Below are 20,846 nucleotides of genomic sequence, written 5' to 3' on the forward strand. Positions count from 1 at the left end.
ATAATTTAATATATAGCCTAATAAAAATAATATTTTATAACATATCACGACATATTACTGTCTGTAACTGTTCATCACTAAAGCGTTTTCTAAGATCATAATGTCTGATATTATTATTTTTTTTTTACACACACAATAAGCGCGTGTGCGTAAAGTTATAGTAAACCAACCCCCGCCTTTTTTTTTTTTTTGAGTCGCCGGACCCACCCACCTCCTGCGTTCCGGGACCTCCCACTTCACAAATTAAGCACTGCCTAAAATCATTACATAACTTATTTAAATAACTATAGGCCTATCATTAATAATAAAACACAGGTCAATCAAGTTTATCAAGCTGATGATTTCACTCCAAATCAGCAAATCCATTGAATTCCTCATCCTCGGTGTCGCTTCTGAGCAACTCTGCCTCCAGCGGCAGATGAAGCGCCGTTTCCTCTTCTTCTGCGTGGCTGTCGTCAGACTCAGCATCAGCTCCAGTTATTCCGCGGTGAAAAAAAAAAACATATATACGTCGCACCGGAGCATAAGTCGCATGGCTAGCCGAACCATGAAAAAAAAGTGCGACTTATAGTCCGAAAAATACGGTAATTTTGTGTGTGTGACTGAGCGAGTGATCTTTTAATTCTTATTTGTCTTTGAATGTTGCTTGTTTATTAAATCATTTATTCATTTTACTATGTGTTATTGTTGCTTTGGCAATATCGTTTTAATACATCAATGCCAATAAAACCAATTGAGAGAAAGAGAGACTTACCTTCTCAAAGGTTGCATCGTATTTCTTTTCCATCAATGTGGTGAAATGGGATCTGCCTGGTAGGTAGTTGTCGTGATATTCCGGGTTGAACTGCTTTATCATCTCTCTAAATCCTTCATCGTCCACCATGGACATTGGTCTCATGTCCGTGACCAGCATGTTTAGTACTGACTCGGTCAGGACATTGGCTTGGTGTGGTGTGCACCTTGTCGGCTTGGTCACAAAGCCGTCCAGAGAAGAAGACCGGGCTTTTTTAGCACTGAAACGTAACGATAAGTAAGTAGCAAGAAAGCTCACCGTTTACCCTAATATTGGCAGCTAACTAGCTGGTTTGCTTACCTAGATGACGGACCCTCATCAGAACCATCCACAATGATATGCTTTCTCTTCAGATGCTCATGCATAGCCGTTGTGCTACCATGAAAGGCAAGTTCAGCTTTGCAAACGTTGCACTGCACACTTTTCTCACCACTTTTCTTAAACTGCTCCCACACTTTGGAACTTCGTTGCCGGGAAGCCATGCTATTGTTATGGTATCATTTCAAGTCAGGACTGATGCCGATTACCACTACTGCGCGTGTGTGTGTGTGTGCGCGCGCACATTGACTGTATGTGTGTGTGTATGTGACAGAAAGGCAGACGCGGCAGTTTCGAAAGAAAAGCAAAGTAAAGAAAAAAAAAACGACGCGTCGACTACTAAATTAGTTGTCGACGATTTTGTTCGTCGACATAATCGTGACTAATCGACTAATCGTGGCAGCCCTAGTGGCTCTGCATATCGCGATTTCGATACGCATATCGTTACAGCCCTTATATATAAAATTAAAACATATATAATTAAAAGGAAGTCCAAAGTGTAACTATGGTGGTATATAATCAACATTCCAAAAATTTACATGTAACTATAAACAGAAAGTAAAGTAAAATAGTGGAACAAGAGAAATAAAGCACTGTTAAAGGAAAATAATCAAATTCAAGGCGATGACAGGAACTCTGCTTTATCACACCAGTTGTTGATTATTTTCCTGTAACAGCACGACACATGGTGTTTATTCCACCAGCTCGGAGAGTTAATTCCTAGTTTCTGATCTTAAGCACTGCTTTTTTTTTTTTTTTTCCCCTCCTCCCTCACAAACTGATGAGAGAAACAGTGAAGGAGACAATGTACACTGTGTGTGGTGTTAAGGGTCGGTGGCAGGGTGTGATACCGCCGCCTGGCCGTGTGTGAGAGTGAGATGGCAGGATGAGTGGGCAGCTGTCTGCCTCTCATCGCTCCGTGACCCCGTTTTGTTTTGTCTTGTTTTTCCTCCTCTGACATCATCAGATCAGTTGTTCAAGCGCAGCAGGTCATCGTGGAAACCCAGACTGAGTGAGTCCGAGGAGTGTGTAAACGTGCATGTGTGTGTGGGGGGGGGGTAAGGCATGAAGATGGATTGGAACAGGTCAGAAGTTTATAGTACAGCATCGTGTGACTGTCCGAATTGCCTCACAGTCACCTTGGTAACTATTTGTACATAAATAGTGTCATAAAATTTTAAAAAGCAGTACACATCTTTATAAATCAAACTGAAATCATATCGTCTAAATAAAGAACGTAAACCTCAGGCTTTCATAAGACATGTTGCTTCTTCCAGCCATGATTCGATGTTTGATAATACCACTGATTTCTAAATGTAAGGTTAGGCCACACCCCTTGACAATCTGATTCTTGTGTGGAGTGCTGAGGAATAACGGGAAGAAAGGATGGAGCCATGACTGGTGTTAACTCTGTGCTCAAGCAGGTCTGCTTAAGACACTCAACATGTCGTCATGTAGGTGTTTCTAAAGGTGACTGGTTACGCAAATTAAATAACACGCTAGTCAGGGTAAAAATCGGCCGTGTTAGATTCATCCTTGGTAGATTAGCAAAACTGTCCTAGCTAGGTGCACTCGAGGCAGCGGTGATCATTCTGTTAAGATTTTTCTTTATAATGTAACGTATCCACGTTTAATGAGCTCGTATACGACAGGAAAAGATAAAACCATGGTAATATAAGGTTTTCTTCCATTTCTGAGCAAACAGTAGGCATGTAACGATTCACCCAGTTCACGATATGATTCACAATATTGGGTTCATGATTCAATTTTCCCACCATATTTTGTGAAAAAATGAGATGATAAATTTAATTACAATAAAAGGAATTGATTTTTCTATTCATCATCTTAACCAACATTTTCTTATTCATTTTCTTAACCAACTATGCTAATTATACAAATTTGTAAAGATTGGAGTAAAATATATTACCGTATTTTCTGGACTATAAGCCGCTACTTTTTTCCTAGGTTTTGAACCATGCGGCTTATACAAAGGTGCGGCTATTCTGTGGATTTTTCTTCCACCGCTAGGGGCGCTCTAACCGGAAGTAGAATCAAAAATAAGATAGACGAAAAATCAATGCAAAGAAGAATTAGCAGATCTTTAGCAGATAGAACACGCACGACAAATTACTAACTGGTAATTATTTTCAAATCCAGCGAAGATGATTAAAGTGACTTGTGGTTTCAAACACAGGAGAAATGAAGGTAAATAAATACCGGTTATTTTCTCTTGGTTCTGTTCCGTTTTAATCAGCAAAGTTGCTGCCGTGTTAAAAGGCACTGTTCGGAAAGAATCTGTTCAGGTACATACATGTACATTTACAGTACAAAATCATTCTGTACATGCAGTAAATATCAACATAGATATCTGCGGCTTATAGCCCGGTGCGGCTTGTATATCTTTTTTTTTTTTTTTTTTTTTTTTTTTTTTATAAATAGAGCGGATGCGGCTTATATACAGGTGCGCTCTATAGTCCAGAAAATACGGTATTCTATCCACATTCACTGGATATGAGCAATCGTGCACTCTGATTGGCTACTCTACTACTAGGATATCAGCTCATATACCGTGAGTAGAGAAAAACAAAATGGCGGCGCGTGTTGCTGAACCAGCTGAGGACGAAATAAAAACTCTACTCAAAAACAAAATCACAAAAAAGGAACAAAATGTGGAGTGAAAGTATTTCATGGTAAGAACGTATCTTTTTTCCAATATTTTTTTAGACTGGTTCAAAAGGTCAAAGAAGTTTGAAAATTACAGAACTGAAATGTCCAAGGAAGAATTAAATGAATGTCTAAAGCTGTTCTATATCTCGGCATGACAGGAAGACGGCACTTTCTACAAAAAAAAAAAAAAACACAAGTCAATTCGTGCCACCATTGATAAGTTTTTAAGAAGTCCGCCAAAGTGGAAATGATTTTGTCGGACGTTTTGTATAAAGTTTTTATTTATTGAATTTGCTAAAAGCAATTAAAATGCTGTTTCTCAAAATCCAGTGAATCTTCATGGAATAAAACGTTTATTCCGCTCGATCTCGTCGTACACAGCTTATAGCCGACCTGATTTCATGGAATAACTGTTAAATAGCCTACTAACTAAAACATTCTTTGCAGAAAAAAAAAATAAGTTAACAAATGGGTCTTTTCTTAATAAATTATGATCATTTGAGAGCTCTGATTTCTCATTAAATCTATTTTTAGTCAGTCACAACAGCTCTTCCCATTTTAGATCTGTGTTTTCACATTAGAGCTGTGCTACTTCTCCCTACGGCGAAGTCAAGTGTGTTCCCGCTATTGTATATTATTGTGCCCTCTGCACTTACAGATAGGAAAAACTACGATCACGCAGCCAAATTCATTTTTATTTCATCAGGTTGAATCGTGATTTATCGTCGCACAATATATGGTTACATGCCTATCAAACAGTAATTGCAGGTGTGAACTAAAGTTGAGTGGGGAAGTGAAAGAGTCGCACCACAGGACTGGTCTGTGCACTCGTTTGGATTAGTCGTTTTGTCAGAATTAATTTACAGGTGAGACTTTAGATCGAGAGAATTTCTGTTCAAGTGTTGCTGAAATCATGGCTCCATCACAAGTACATAGAACATAAATGTTCCTCTTGGCTGATTTGGTGAGTTTACGGTAAGGGAGCGACTGAGTGCATTGGCGCTGACGGCATGCAAAACACCTCGGTCATTTCCCTCTCCTGAGCCTGGAGGTTACTCTGATAAACATCACTGAGAGGCAGCGCTTGGAATTAGGGCTCCGTGAGGCCCGCAGGCTTTATCATGATCCTCTTCAAACAAAATCTGTTGCACTGTGAAGCACAGCGGATGGTCGGTTATGTAACCTCCAGGAGGTCCAGAGAAGTGAATCCTTTCCACGCAGCAGCTTATGGACTCCTTCCGGAGTGGTGGTGATCAGAGCTGCACTGGAGGCTGCGGACATTAGATCTGCTCAGTATGGCTCAGGGTTACTCTTTAACTCCGTGTGTGAGGTTTCTCCATGTTTACACACTTAAGGAGAGGAGGGTGGGGCTGAGCAGTGTGTGTGTTGGCTGAACGGCTGTAGGCACGTGCCAATCGTTTATATAACCTCACAAAAGTGTTATGAAGTGTTACAACCACATATACTTGGTTTACGATTACACAAACTGCAACAATTATATCATCACAGTATCAGTAGAATATCGATTATCACCCCGCCGTGATCACATCCCTGTGTTCTTTACAGGACGACGGAATACTGCAGTGGAATTCTCACTGTTCCGTACATCGTTCCTTATTTTGGCCAAATATTAAAGGCAGCTTCACCAGACAAGAGTTTTTACCTTCCTTCCTTCCTTCCCTCCCTCCCTCCCTCTTTTCCCCTTTTCTTTCCTGGTCTCCTGTCTTTCCTGCCTCTTTTCCTTCCCCATTTGTCCTTTTCTTTCCTGGTCTCCTGTCTTTCCTGCCTCTTTTCCTTCCCCATTTGTCCTTTTCTTTCCTGGTCTCCTGTCTTTCCTGCCTCTTTTCCTTCCCCATTTGTCCTTTTCTTTCCTGGTCTCCTGTCTTTCCTGCCTCTTTTCCTTCCCCATTTGTCCTTTTCTTTCCTGGTCTCCTGTCTTTCCTGCCTCTTTTCCTTCCCCATTTGTCCTTTTCTTTCCTGGTCTCCTTTCTTTCCTTCCTTCCTTTGTCAGTTTCAGTCCTCCGTTCCTCTTTCCTTTTATTCTTCTTTCTGTCCCTCTCCTTAGCGTGACTTTGATTGCACACATCTGTATTATACTCTGACAATTTAAACGTATTTAACAGTCATTCCACAAAAACAAGTCGTACATGAGCTGATGGCTGACGAGGCGCGTAGCACCGAGGTGTCTATAATCCATGTGTGACGAGATTGAGCGAGTGGAATAACTGTTTTATTCTCTCCACATTCACTGGATTTTTGAGAAACGGAGCATTTTTATTTTTTGCAAATTCGATAAATAAAAACTTTATACAAAATGTCCGACGATCATTTCCATGCAGACGGACTTCTTGAAAACCTGTCGATGGCTGCACAAATTTACTTTAGTGTTTTTTTGTTTTGTTTTTTTTTTGTAGAAAGTGCCGCCTTGCTGTCGTGCCGAGGTATAGAACAGCTTTAGACATTTATTTAATTCTTTTTTTGGACATTTCAGTTCTGTAATTTTCAAACAACTTTGAGCTTTTGAATTAAAAAAAATTAGGCAAATTTTAATGCTTAACCTCCTAGGGCCTAGCAGTCACATACGTGGACAGCACTTTTTAGAAATTCAGAACAAGAATCCACATATGTGGACATACTTTTTCTCAAAAAGTACATCTTATCAAAGATGATGCTTAGTTTTTATTCTAATCAGGTTCTAATAAGCCCAAATAGCAAAAAGAAATAAAAAATGCATGTAAAAAAAAAACAGCTTGGGTCTTAGGAGGTTAAAGATGAAGAATGTAAACAAACTGGCGAAATGGCGGTAGTAAATAGTGAAAAATGCGATAATTGAAAAATTAAAAAGATGTTCTTACTTTTTATTCCATATTTTTTTGGTTTTTTTTTTTTGGGGGGGGGGGGGGGGTTGTTTTCGAGTTGAGTTATTTCATCCTCAGTTGGTTCAGCAACACACTCCGCCATTTTGTTTTTCTCTACTCATGGTATACGAGCTGATTGGCTACTCTACTACTAGACTATCAGAGCGCGTGATTGCTCAGATCCAGTGAATGTGGATAGAATAACGTTCCTTATTTTGGCCAAATATTAAAGGCAGCTTCACCAGACAAGAGTTTTTAACCTTTTTCTTCCTTCCTTTCTTCTTTCCTCCTTTCTTCCTTCTCCATTTGTCCTTTTCTTTCCTGGTCTCCTTTCTTCCTGTCTTTCCTTCTGCTCTTCCTTCTTTCCATTCTTTGTCAATTTCAGTCCTTCTTTCCTCCTTCCTTTCTCTCTTCTCTCCCTCTTTAGTGTGACTTTAATCACGTGCATGCGCGCACAAATCTGTATCATACTCCGACAATTTAAACATATTTATAGTTGACTTTTAATCCAGTCAGGCAGGTCATGAACAACAAATTTGTCTTTCACACTGGCAGCCTGAATGAACATTACAGAGAACCATACATTACAACAAAAGTGTGAATAACAGGTTGAGAAATTCGCCGTAGCAGAGCAGAGACCCACACGTAAAAAGTGCTTAGTGTCAGAATGCTGAATAGCCTTTCAGTGATGCTGGATTTAATCAAATACAGAGAAATCAATAATATCGGCACACAGCTCGGGGCAGAGGCTTCAGCTGGAGTCCGCACTAACACCAACAGCAGCACGCTGACTGCAGTGGGGTTGAGTTCGTGTCCTCGCACTAACCTGTCACACTTGCCTGGGTTTTGCTGCACAGCTCATGCTTAGGCACTTTAATGATTTAACGGAGATGTAGAATTGAGCATCAGCCAACTCGAGGATCTGGTGAATCATATTAAAACGAAGGCATGCAGGAGATGATCATCCTGTTTTGTTTATTTTCAGCGCTGAAGTGAGATTTTTTTTTTTTCCCACCGGTTAGTGAGGCAAAGAATCTGATGTGGGACTAAGGTTTTAATTTGCCTTAAAAGGGAAGATCGCTTGTTATTTAGTCATGATTCTTAAAGCAGGTTAGTTAGCGAGTAGGTAGAAGGCATGAGGGAGGAATATAATGAGGGCGGATTTGGCATGTTTGAACGCCAGCAGGTTTTTGAGACGAGGTCTTTCAGAAGGCCGTCTGCTGTCCTTGAATTTAACACAATAACAGTAACACACTTCCGCTTCGAGCCGTGTGTCTGCCAGACTGCAGCAGGAGATCATGCTGCCTTCAAGTGCCTTCATAATTATGAGGTGCATGTCGTACTTGCCACTCAGGAACTCCTTTTCCTGTGACCTGAGTTGGGGGCGTGTCAATACGCAAGGCAAAGTAAACATGATGTCATTGACGATACGACCAAAAAATACCCGAGCATGAACACACGCCACGTCTGAACTCGTACACGCAAGTTTCTGAGGCGAACTTGAAGGCAGCATTAATCAATGTCATTTATTTTCAGTCTAACGCCAGTTAACACCACCAACCATCCTGCTGTCTTTTTTTTTTTTTTTTTCCCCTGACACATCTAACATGCCATATCTGTGTGTGCGCGTGTGTGTGTATAGCTCCAGCGGAGCAGCCGTGCTGTAAAGCCCTGTACGACTTTGAGCCAGAGAACGAGGGCGAGCTGGGCTTCCGCGAGGGCGACGTCATCACCCTGACCAGCCAGATCGACGAGAACTGGTTCGAGGGCACGCTGCGCGGCCAGTCGGGATTCTTCCCTCGCAACTACGTCGAGGTGATCGTCCCTCTGTCCCGCTAAACCTCCACGACACAGAGACAGGGCGAAAGTGAAAGAGGGAAAGGACGGAGGGGTTTACGGAGAGCCACGTCAGAGCCTGAACTCTGGCACTTTGACCTCTTATGAAGGAAAGAACTTTTTCTTCTCACATTCCAGAAGAAGAAAGGAAGGACCGATTTTACGAACGACTGACCACCAGGACCGAGACTGACCGCTTTAAACCTCGTAGAAATAGTCAGACAGACTAACAACGTGACTTTAACGCACTTTTATCAACCGTGTTAACTTTCACTGAACTGACGATTAAACCCGACTCCATCTGATCCCGATACACACGCAAAAAAAAAAATCACGTTTCTCATGTCAGTCCAGCACAGGAACGTGCCAATATTTATTCTTCATCATGATCGGTTGTTTCGCAATACCAATAATAATTTTTAGGATATTAGTACTTCATAAAGTCCTTACAGACGCTCTAAAATTCGTGTAAACTATTTTTAAAGCACTGAACTGGATAAACTGCTGAATTAATCATTGAACACCATCTTCCCGCTCAGAAAGACCCGTCGTATCTTTTTGAAAATGTCATCCGTTCACTTTTTAATCCTTAAAGCGCCGCCAAGGACCTAAGAACTACAAAATAAATTCCGATGTTCCGTTAGTGCACCTTCACGGGCCGGGATCCCACAACATCCCATAATCAAATCCAGGACCAGCGTCCGTTTAAAAAAAAAAAAAAAACACACACCAGTGGTGGAAGTTTCCTCCTGCCCATTCTGTCCTGCGTGGTATAAAAACCAGAGATCCTCTGACTGACCTGACGTCACCTGACTGCCCCCTGCTGGTCAGGATGTGATCTTAAGGACCGTTTGGACGTTGACTCGGCACTGTGGGCTGTGTGTGTTACAGCCGCTCAGTGCGTAGCGTTCCTGAGCCACACACAACTCTCACTTCTCCCGCTCACGTATATATCAGTAACCAGTGGTTTTATATTCACCTGAGTTTAACGGAGTCGTGTGTAACATGTGAACACCTCGGTCTCCCGAGCTTTAGAGTAACGGAAGGGATTGGAGCAGAGGTGACGGGATCCCCCCCCATTTTAATTTTTTTAATTTTTTTTTTTTTTTAAGCGCACGCTCTAGTGGTTTTCTTACCATGTTTTCCAGACCATAAATGTGTTTAAACTGTAATATTCAGGTTTTAACAGTCCAGATCCAGAAATCTCACGACTCGGCACGTTTTTAAGAAAAAACTACTTTGAATATCATTTCATCTGTTTGCTTCGCACGATTGATACCGGATGTGAAATTAATAGGTTAGGTTAGTTTTTTAACATGACACACGTTTTGCACAGAGCTCTATGAAAAGAAAAAAATTCCAGTCCTGGTTTTAGTACGTCACTGAGCATTCTGGAATTTTTTTTTTTTTCTTAATTATAATTTTACATACAGTTATTTAAATATTAAGCTTTAATGACTCAAGGTGATAAACAATTAATATTTATTGATCATCTCAGGTCGAGTTTAGGTTTTTTTTTTTCTTTTCCCCAGAAATGCTTATCGTCAAAGTCACATTATTTTAACAATTATTGGCCGAGTTTAAGTCGAGATTATTATTCACCAATATTCACTGAGCCTGAGGTGGATACTTGTTTCTGTATAAATACACAGGTGATTTATTTAAAATAAAAAAAATCATATTTAAAAAAATAATAATTTATTTCAGTCTTCAAAAGCAGCATGCAAATTAATAACGGTGCGGCGCAGACTTCACTTATCTATAACATCCTTTTGTTTTGAAATCGATAAATCACAACCCCACCTTCCCTTTGAATAGTTTTAGACCAAACTTTGTAGTAGTGCTTTTAGGAACAGCATTTTCTTTCATCATTTGTAATTCTTCCTCACTTAGAGCGACGAAGCGATCAGCCGCCATTTTGCCGAGTCGCTCGAGGTGATTATCGAGAAGTAATCCGAATCTCTCGACCAATCAGAGCTTGCGGTTTCCTATAATCACCTCCATATTTATACTTTAGTCTTTTTATGGGACAAGACTTGCTCCGTCGTGTTTTAAATGATAAATATGAGTTATAACACAGAGTCTCATCGTACATGAGCTGATAGCCGACGAGTTTTCTATAATCCGTGTACGATGAGATTGAATGGAATAACTTTTTATTCTATCCACATTCACTGGATTTTGAGAAACAGAGCATTTTTATTTTTTTGCAGGTTCAGTAAATAACTTTCTACAAAACGTCCGACAAAATCATTTCCACTTAGAATGTAAACAAACCGGCGAAATGACAGGAGCAATTTGTGAAAAATGCAATTATAATAATAATAATTCTTGAAAAAAAAAAAAGATTTTCTTGCCATCAGATACTTTTATAACATATATTTTGTGTTTTGGTTTTTTTTTTTTTTGTATTTTTGGGGTTTTTCCTTCTTTAGAGTCTTTGGCGGTTGGCAAACCAATTTGAGGTACATTACCGCCACCGACTGGGCTGGAGATATTTGGGGGGGACTATCATAGACATATAAACATAGACGCCGCATTCTGCGTAGAATCATACGTCATCCTCGCCGCCATATTGGATGTGGCAAAGTGGAGATTCTTCAACCGTCTCTGGTATAGCGTCTAGACAGTAGCCGAGAATAAAGATGCCTCATTCATGTGCTGCGTTTAACTGTACCAACAGGTTTACCGTCCAAATGAGATCACATGGGATTACCTTTCACAGGTGAGACTGGAAAAATACTTTTCATTGTATTTGGTCATTATAACGTAATTTTACGAACAGATTTTCCTGACTTTGTGGCTAATATGAAGTCTCGCCGCTCGGTGAAACCTGTCTCCAAAAAACTAAGTATTTCCTTCGTAACTACACTGAATGTTGTTAGTTGCTTAGCTAACTTTTCACATACTATGTAGGTTTCCCACAAATAGAGAGATGAAAAAGCAGTGGGAGACAGCTGTGCGACGGGAAGGGTTTTCTGCTACTCCGTCATCCATGCTGTGCAGTGAACACTTCAGGACGGAGGATTTTGACAGAACAGGTCAGACAGTCAGGATCCGAGAGGGAGCTGTTCCTTCAGTCTTCAGTTTCCCAGCTCATCTCCACCGGGGGGGGTGTAGAGTTATAAGCAGTGAGAATTAGAGAATACAGTGCCACACTATGATGAACGTTTTTGAACGTATGATGAATGTTTTTAACCTTTCTGAATGTGAAGGAATCAGTGATGTAGTTTGTTTTGGTATGACGTTAGAACCTGGCCGAACTCAGTTTGGCGCTCATTCAGCTCACTTTATTCAGCGAGAGCAGGTCTGTGTGGTGACTCAATAAATAAAACAGTACATTTTTATTTTCATTCACTATTTCCAGTTTTTCCACTATTTCCATCATTTATCATATTTAGTCTTGTAGGTTGGTTATTGTGGCCTCAGGTTTTGGTAGCTTGCTACGGTATGCTGACTGATTAGCTTACCTGAGCTATCTATCGCGGATCTGTCGCTAGTTTGCAGTGTACAGGGTATTTCGCACACTATTTATAACCATCACATTAAAAGTTATATATGTTGTTTCGATGCCTGTTTGTTTCCCAAATATATACGTGTGTGTCTTAATGGGTGAATAAAAGGCACCGAGTTAAATATTATTGTAGAAAGGGGCTTTATGAAGTTCAGTCCATTTACTTGCATTGGTTTACAGGGAAGATTTGCCACATCCAATATGGCGGACACTCTGACGTATCCCAGCAACGGGCCACCAGCTCAATGCGGCGTCTATGTTTATATGTCTATGGGGACTATATTCTTTTAGCTATTTCTGTGTCTTTTAAATACTTGATGACAATTTTTGGGGTTTTGTTTTCGAGTAGAGTTTTTATTTCATCTTCGGTTGATTCAGCAACACGCTCCGCCATTTTGTTTTTCCTCTACTCACGATATATGAGCTGATATCCTAGTAATAGAGTAGCCAATCAGAGCGGGAGATTGCTCATATCCAGTGAATGTGGATAAAATAATATACAATTCGTCACCACAATCTAAAAACTGTAGCATCTTTAGTTTCTTCTTCTGCTCCTGAACTATTCATTTAAAATTATGACTAAAATGCCGTTAGCAACATCTCATCCATAATGATGTGTTATGGACGTCACCAGTCTGATTTCAGGCTTCAGGTCAAGGGGGGGGGGGGGGGGAGAAAGAGAGAAATCCAGCACAGTTACAGCAACCCTCACTGGACAAACACTAAACTAGACTTCACCAGTAGAGGGCGCTGAAGTGCTGTTTTTGAGATCGCGTTAACAAAAAACACATGATGTGTGTGAGATGATGTGATGTGATGTGATTAAAGTCTGGAAAATGAACCAATCTTAACGCACCGATTCAGTTCATTAAGGTGATGAATGAAGTGCATGTGGTGTGTTAGAGCGGGAAAAACACTAAACCGTGCAGCTTCGCTCACCTCTGCGTTACAGTAAGGGCTTACCGAGAAACGTGTTCGTCTGAACAGTTCAACACTACACCCTCCCTTCTCCTGTGAATAAATTAAACAGGTTAGAATTTTCTTTTCTGATGAGGAGTAAGATTATCACAGTACAAACAGTCGAGAGTTCATGTGACCGTGCGCATGCAGGAAAACAGCCAAAACGCTCTGCGCTATTGCAGTGTACAGGATGTGTTGGGCTTTAACGCGTTGCCTGATTTTAGCTTCTGTAATCTCTGTAGATGATACTGCGGGCAGTGTCCTACTGTTTCCTACACACACACACACACACACACACAAAGTCTGTGCGCGTATGTATGGAAGCCCTGAAACAATATTTATGAAGTCTGAGTCGTTATTTGAACATAGCATGTTGTTAACTCGTTAATTTGACTGACATTTTATTAATTAATCACATTCAGAAGGTAACAGTGACTTGCTGAATTGTTAGTTCAAGCGTTGGAGGAGGCTTGTGCGATATTCATTCAGTCGTCTCTACACTGCGACGTTTACTATGATTATATTCCCAGACCTGCCAAATGTTACGCGTTTTGCGTACGAGCGCCGCAGTTTATCATCACACTACGCTGCTATGAGGTAACGCTCGTAAACATGCCATAAGAGTATCTCTCCCCCGATAAAAACGGTACACCAGCCATTTGTGCTGACGTTTGAAACTTTCTCGTATTAACAGACGACACCTCAAAGCCCCGCCTAGTTCCACCTCAAGTCGTGCTCACGAATGGTCATCCTCACTTTCTCGCAGTAAATGGCGAATATTTTGAGGTCCTCGATATACAAGTGTTTGTCTCAGCCAACACTTTGCCATGGATGCAAACGGCGCGCCTTTTGGTGGATGCCGCCTTTTTCACGGCTGTCTGGGGGACTTGTGTGAATCGTGCAGATCCGATGAGGGTTTTTTTTTTTTTTTGGGGGGGGGGGGGGGGGGGGCGTTGGAGTGTCTGATTATAATTTCATCAGAGTAAATTCTGTATTAAAATTACTAAATAAGCAAATGCCGTTACAGTCCATGAAACATAGGAAGTATAAGTATGAGAAGAAAACAGTAAATCAGAAAGCTGCGCACGTAAAGCCAATTGGCTGCGCACCATTATCTGCTGCTGGCTGCACTTCACTGCACGCGCAAGGATTTCCATCAGTCCAACGCAAGTTACGTAATTGGCTTTACGTGCGCAGCTTTCTGATTTACTGTTTTCTTCTCATACTTATACTTCCTGTGTTTCATGGACTGTAACGGCATTTGCTTATTTAGTAATTTTAATACAGAATTTACTTTGATGAAATTATAATCAGACACTCCACCCCCCCCCCAAAAAAAAAAAAACTCATCGGATCTGCACGATGAGAGTATGGGGTTCGGGGCTCTTTGCTAAGGGCTGTCCAGTCCCTGTACGAACGGAGCAGGAGTCTGGTTCGCATTGCCGGCAGTAAGTCAGACCTGTTCCCAGTGCATGTTGGACTCCGGCAGGGCTGCCCTTTGTCACCGGTTCTGTTCATAATTTTTATGGACAGAATTTCTAGGCGCAGCCAGGGGCCGGAGGGAGTCCTGTTTGGGAACCACAGGATTTCATCTCTGCTTTTTGCAGATGATGTTGTCCTGTTGGCTTCTTCAAACCAGGACCTTCAGCATGCACTGGGGCGGTTTGCAGTCGAGTGTGAAGCGGCTGGGATGAGAATCAGCACCTCCAAGTCCGAGGCCATGGTTCTCGACAGGAAAAGGGTGGCTTGCCCTCTCCAGGTTGGTGGAGAAGTCCTGCCTCAAGTGGAGGAGTTTAAGTATCTCGGGATCTTGTTCACGAGTGAGGGAAGGATGGAGCGTGAGATCGACAGGCGGATCGGTGCAGCCTCCGCAGTGATGCGGTCGCTTTACCAGTCCGTCGTGGTGAAGAAGGAGCTGAGCCAAAAGGCGAAGCTCTCAATTTACCGGTCGATCTACGTTCTGACTCTCACCTATGGTCATGAGCTTTGGGTAATGACAGAAAGAACAAGATTGCGGATACAAGCGGCTGAAATGAGTTTCCTTCGCAGGGTGGCTGGGCGCTCCTTTAGAGATAGGGTGAGAAGCACAGTCACTCGGGAGGAGCTCGGAGTAGAGCCACTGCTCCTCCACATCGAGAGGAATCAGCTGAGGTGGCTCGGGCATCTTTTTCGGATGCCTCCTGGACGCCTCCCTGGGGAGGTGTTCCAGGCATGTCCCCCCGGGAGGAGGCCCCAGGGAAGACCCAGGACACGCTGGAGGGACTATGTCTCTCGGCTGGCCTGGGAACGCCTCGGTGTTCTTCCCGAGGAGCTGGCCGAGGTGTCTGGGGAAAGGGAAGTTTGGGCTTCCATGCTTAGACTGCTGCCTCCGCGACCCGGTCCCGGATAAGCGGAAGACGACGAGACGAGACGGGATCTGCACGATTCACACAAGTCCCCCAGACAGCCGTGAAAAAGGCGGCATCCGCCAAAAGGTGCGCCATTTGCCATCCATGAACATTAGGCATGTATACACAGACAGACAGGTCCAGAAGTATTTAGACAGCGATGCAATTTTCATAGTGTTGTCTCTGAACACTTAAGCAATGGATTTGATTGAAACGAAGCCATCAGGATGTGATTTGAAGTGTAGACTGGGCTTTAATTCAAGGCATTTCACAAAAAATATCATGTTAATCTTTTAGGAATCGCAGCCGTTGTTTACATATCCCGTCCATTTTCAAAGGCTCAGAAGTAATCGCCCAATTGATTGACGAGCTCATTCATGGCCAGGCATGGCCTGCTTCCTGACAAGGAGATTAAAAGGTCTGGATTTGATTCGGAGTCTTATTTGCATTTGGTAGCCGTTCATGGGAACTGTTAGTATGAGGTCCAGAGAGGTGTTGACGCAAATGAAGGAGGCAATCATTCGAGAGAGCAGAAACTTGACAAGTGGCCAAATCAACAATTTGGTACATTCTTAAAGATGGAATGCCCTGGCGAGTTCAGCAACACCAACAGTCCTGGAAGACCACAGAAAACAATTAAAGTGGATGATCGTAGAATTCGCTCTTTGGTGAAGGAAAAACCTCTTCACACCAACATCTAGCCACGTCAAGAACATTCTCGAGGAGGTCGGGGCATCATTGTAGACTTTGACAATCAAGAGACGCGTTCATGAATGTAAATACTTCAAAATGCAAACCTCTGGTAACTCTCAAGAACAGAAAAGCCAGATCAGACTTTGCTCGAAAGCCTGTGCAGTTCGGAACAAGATTTTTTATTTATTTATTTTTGGGGGACAGATGAAACCAAGATTAACTTGGAGCAGAATGATGAAGAGTATGGAGAAGGAAAGGCATCACAACGTGTCAGACATGATGGACCTGGGCCACTATTGTTTGTTTGATGCGATTGCTGATGGAAGTAACAGGATGAATTCTGAAGTGTATTGAGAGATACGCAGGAGAATTGCGTTAGCTAAGGACGCTTTCAGCAAAATGAAGTGTGCTAAACACGCGCCTTCTCAGAACCGCCGTGTGGTTCATGTTATATGGATGCGAATCGTGGAGATGTGGTTTTATCAGCGTATGCTCACGATCTCGTACATGGATGGAGTTAGGAAGGAACAAGTTCTCCGACGTGTAGGCTAAAAAAGACAACAGTTGAACGACGCCAACTCAAGTTTATTGGAAAGAAAGTCCGATGTCATCAAAGAAGACTTTACTTGCATAACTTCCATCCCAACCTCAAAAGTGCAAGTGTGCTCTGGAGCGCTGGTAGAAATTGAAATGGCACCACATCACTCAAACATGGTTCGACTCAAGCCTGGATTGGGTTCAGCAGTGACAACGACGATGGTGGAGAGATACTTTCTGCTCAGATTCAGTCAAATGCTGCAAATCTGATAGGACGACGCTTCACGGTACAGATATAAATAAATCAAGACCCAAAACGTACCGTAAAAGCAACCCAAGAGCTTCTTCAGGCAAAGAAAGAATATAATATTGTTGAGTTATCCACAACAATATTATATGTAACTGGAAAGTGGTCAATAAGGGCATGACACGAGGGAGTGTCAGCGGACCCCGTCTATTTAACATCATGAGCAACCTAGAAATCTATCATGATGTGTCAATTGCACTATAAAAATATGCAGACGACTCAACCGTCATTTCTCCGGGCCTTAAAGTGCCATTCCACCATTGGATGTATTCTTTGGCATAAAATACAATATATTTTTATAATTTTTTGACGACAAGTATATTAAATTTGCGACCAAAGTCACCTACCCTTTTAATTTCTGCGCGGTAGTGAAACGTGATGTCATCGGCAGGTTCCCCTTCTTGTGTACCACGTGTCGGTCTATTTTTAGACCAGGAAACCCCCAAAGTGAGAGAGTCATTTCTCCTCGTATATGGGGGCCAAAAAAATGGCGAAAAATTGAGTTAATCTTTCAGTTAGCTAGATTTATTGGTATTAGCTAGATTTATTGGTATTATTTTTATCGCGTTCTATCTGCCATTGCTGATATGTGCCACGTCACACGTCACGTGGTACACAAGAAGGGGAACCTGCCGATGACATCACGCGCGGAAATTAAAAGGGTAGGTGACTTTGGTCGCAAAATTAATATACTTGTCAAAAAATTGTGTTTGATATATCATTTTGAAGCTAAAAGATTTCTCTATCTAGTGATACCATTTATATATGTTGTCAAAATATATTGTATTTTATGCCAAAGAATACATCCAATGGTGGAATGGCACTTTAAGAACCGCGACAGTTCAGAGGATGTTATGCAGTCAAACTCAAGTGAGTGCAGAGAGTTCATTTTTAAAAAGAAACAACCTTCCGATAGCTTTCCTTCTGTTTTGGGCATCATACAACGTTAATGAACGATCAGTTCCTGGAGTGACTTTTTTTTAAAATGACGGCAGATTCTCGTCTCGTGTCCATAATGAGCTCGTCAAGGCAAATAAGCGTCTGCGTGTGTTGAAGCGACTCCACAAGGAAGGATGCAATCAAAGTGAAATTTGACCTGCTAAGATGCTAGTCTTCCAGTTTATGGGGCTTCAGAGCCAGAACTCACCATCGTTCAGAATTTTTGAACACATCTTTAATAAACTGAAAGCAATGAACAGTCACAAATTGTACTCCCTGCTTCCACGAATTAAGACGACAACATCCAATCTAAGAAAGAACAGTCACAACACCTTAAAGTTAATGCAGATAGATTTAAGAACTCGTTCTTTAATGGAATCCTATTTAAATATGAATTAGCTGTCTTTAGCGGGTCCTCCACTTTGCTATGTAAAATACATGTTTTTATTATTTTAATTAAAGACCATTGATTGAGAAATGGAAATGTTCTGAAATGGCCGAGTCGGTCAACCCAGTCAAGCTGCTTTTCACTTTCTGAAAGCTAGACGGCCTTTCGATTTCATAAAACCGGTGAAATTTAGTTCCGTCTGAAATGTGGTGATTGTGATATCTGTTTATTTCTGTAATATCTCACAAAATATCAGGCCATTCTGTGGCTGGGAAGTTATTTAATTTGAGGGGATTAAAGCAAATAGTGTGCATGAAATCGCTCGCTTCACTTCACGCAGTCAAGCAGACAGAGGAAGTCCGTGTGCGCATGCGCAGGTTTACCTTTTGGGTTTTACGGCAGCTGGCATCCACAGTGTTGCATTACTGCCATCTACAGGTTTCCCTTTGAGCGTGCACTGACAGTTCCATCATTCTGTCGCTAAACGAACAGCTGATCACACCGAGGTGCTCGCTGAGCGCCCATATTTATTAGTTTGGTCCTGCGTTTCCTTTCCTTCGTATAGAACATAACGTCTTTTCTTCTCGCTTTCTTTCCGTTACTGTAGTCGCTCTTTCACGTTTCATTCGCACACTCACGTCCTCCATTTTTCTCTCCTGTTTCAAATTTGTATCCCACAATGCCTTGCGCGGACAGGGAAAACCCACCACGTGATGCATGACGTAGTATCTTGTATCGGGTCATGGTGAAGCAGGAAAAAATAGCGGAGAATTTAGGGCCACGTGGAGATAAATTCATTAATTGTTCTATTTTTTAAAAAAAAACAACCATAAAATTGGAAGTCTGTGATTCGAATTCAGTAGTTTTCAGTCACTAAACAAAAATAATTATTTTTATGACCTACACTTGAAAAATCTGAAAGGCCGTCTAGCTTGAAGGTAGGACGACCCGTAAACAAGCAGCAACTGAAGATGATTACTGTAAAGTCCTGGCAAAACATCTGAAGGGAGGAGACTCGGCATTTGGTGACGTCTCTGGTCTCCAGACTTCAGGTAGTCATTAAACTGCAAAAGATTTGCATCCGAGTGTTAAAACGACGCTTATATTTATAACCATGTTAGTGTGTCCAATCACTTTTGAGCCTGTGAAAATGGAGGGATGTTGAAGGGGGAGAGCTGTAATTCCTAAACGGTTAGTGTTTCTTGTTAAATTCCTTGAGTTAAGGTCGAGTCTACACTTCAGTCACATCTTGAAGGCTTCATTTCAAATCCATCGTGAGCACACATTTCAGAATTTCCACATGACAGCACAGCCGATACAGTATTCTTACTCCTCTCCTCTCCTCTGCCTTAAATGGCAGAAATACTTGTTTTCTTGGCTTTTCTGTAAGCTGCCAGGTCTGGGAGATTTAAATCCAACAGAAAATTAAAATAAATTTATCGCACAAGCCTAGTGAGGTGTCAAAATTATCAAAATGGTCAGTAAAAATCATGATATTTAGTCAAAATGACATCATGGAGCTCCATGATCAGGGCTTCCATATATAGAGAGGAGATGAGTACCACCATCTTCAGACTTTAGCTTGCCCATAATCTAAAGGATCTGGTGTGTGTGTGTGTGTGTGAGAGATGATGTGATGATGTGATGTGTATTGCTTTATGATGTAGGCTGCAAAAGTGTTGAGCCTCAACCTCAGTGTGTCTTGCATGCAAGTCCTTTGATTTTAATCGCTTACCCTGGTAATCTGTTAACATTTTTACTGTCCTGTTTACAGTGTGTGTGTGTGTGTGTGTGTGAGAGAGAGAGAAATTTCTATTCAGCATAAAATGAACAGGTTTGCGTGCCTTGAGGATGACACGAACGAGAAAGCTAGGACACCAAACGAATTCTCATCAGCACCGTGTTTCTTCCCGTTCCCTCGTACCGTGTTTAAAAAGGTAAAAAAAAAAAAAAAGGGCTCGGTGTGTTTCTGGCTTCGGCATGAACTGTGTACAGACGTACGAGCATGAGTACAGATGTGCCTTTGCAGCAACACTACAGTTTAAAATAAAGGAGTTATTTTTCCGTCTAATTTACCAGAGTGCCAGAATAATTTTAGACACTTTAAAGCAAAAAAAAATTATTCTGGTAGTCTTCTTTAGTATTATATTATTTTTCTATGTACACATCTGTTTTTTAATTAATTATTTGCATGTTAGATCTATATGATAGCTTGCTAATGTATTTTAGCTTGTTAAAAAAATCTGGTTCATTTTGAAGGGGAAAAAAAAAACTAATGACAGTATTGTGTTATTCCTGAATATCCTGTAAACCTGAATATTTGTACTTGCTTTCTCCTCATCTTTTACATAAATAAATGTCTAAAAAAAAACCATTCTGGGACTTATTGTTGTTCTGGGTAATCATGAAGATGAAATGTATAAAGTGTGTTGGTTCTTAGCTCCGGTTAGTGAGTGTTAGTTTCTCAGTTTAATTTGGATAAGTTTCCTAAGAAGGTTGCGAGTTCAAATCCCAGCTTTGCCAGGCTAACCCTCATCCTTCAGCTGCTCAGTGTGTCCTGTTGCTCTGGATAATGGTGCCAGGTAAATGTACACACTCAGATACACAACAAACAATTCTCTTCTTTCATTTTGCATATAATTATGTTGA

At 41.4% G+C, this 20,846-nt stretch overlaps 1 protein-coding gene across 1 annotated transcript in view; it reads left to right on the top strand.

Annotated features, from left to right (window-relative positions):
- sh3gl1b (SH3-domain GRB2-like 1b) overlaps positions 1–8,790 on the top strand; it is a 71,367-nt gene extending 62,577 nt beyond the window's left edge. Inside the window, exon 9 of the mRNA XM_060932579.1 lies at positions 8,279–8,790. Coding sequence (XP_060788562.1) covers positions 8,279–8,475 — 197 coding nt within the window. The 3' untranslated portion in view covers positions 8,476–8,790. The remainder of the gene's footprint in view (positions 1–8,278) is intronic.
- The last annotated feature ends 12,056 nt before the right edge of the window (positions 8,791–20,846 follow it).

This window comes from Neoarius graeffei, chromosome 10 (genome assembly GCF_027579695.1).
Source record: "Neoarius graeffei isolate fNeoGra1 chromosome 10, fNeoGra1.pri, whole genome shotgun sequence".
In the NCBI taxonomy this organism is placed as follows: domain Eukaryota; kingdom Metazoa; phylum Chordata; class Actinopteri; order Siluriformes; family Ariidae; genus Neoarius; species Neoarius graeffei.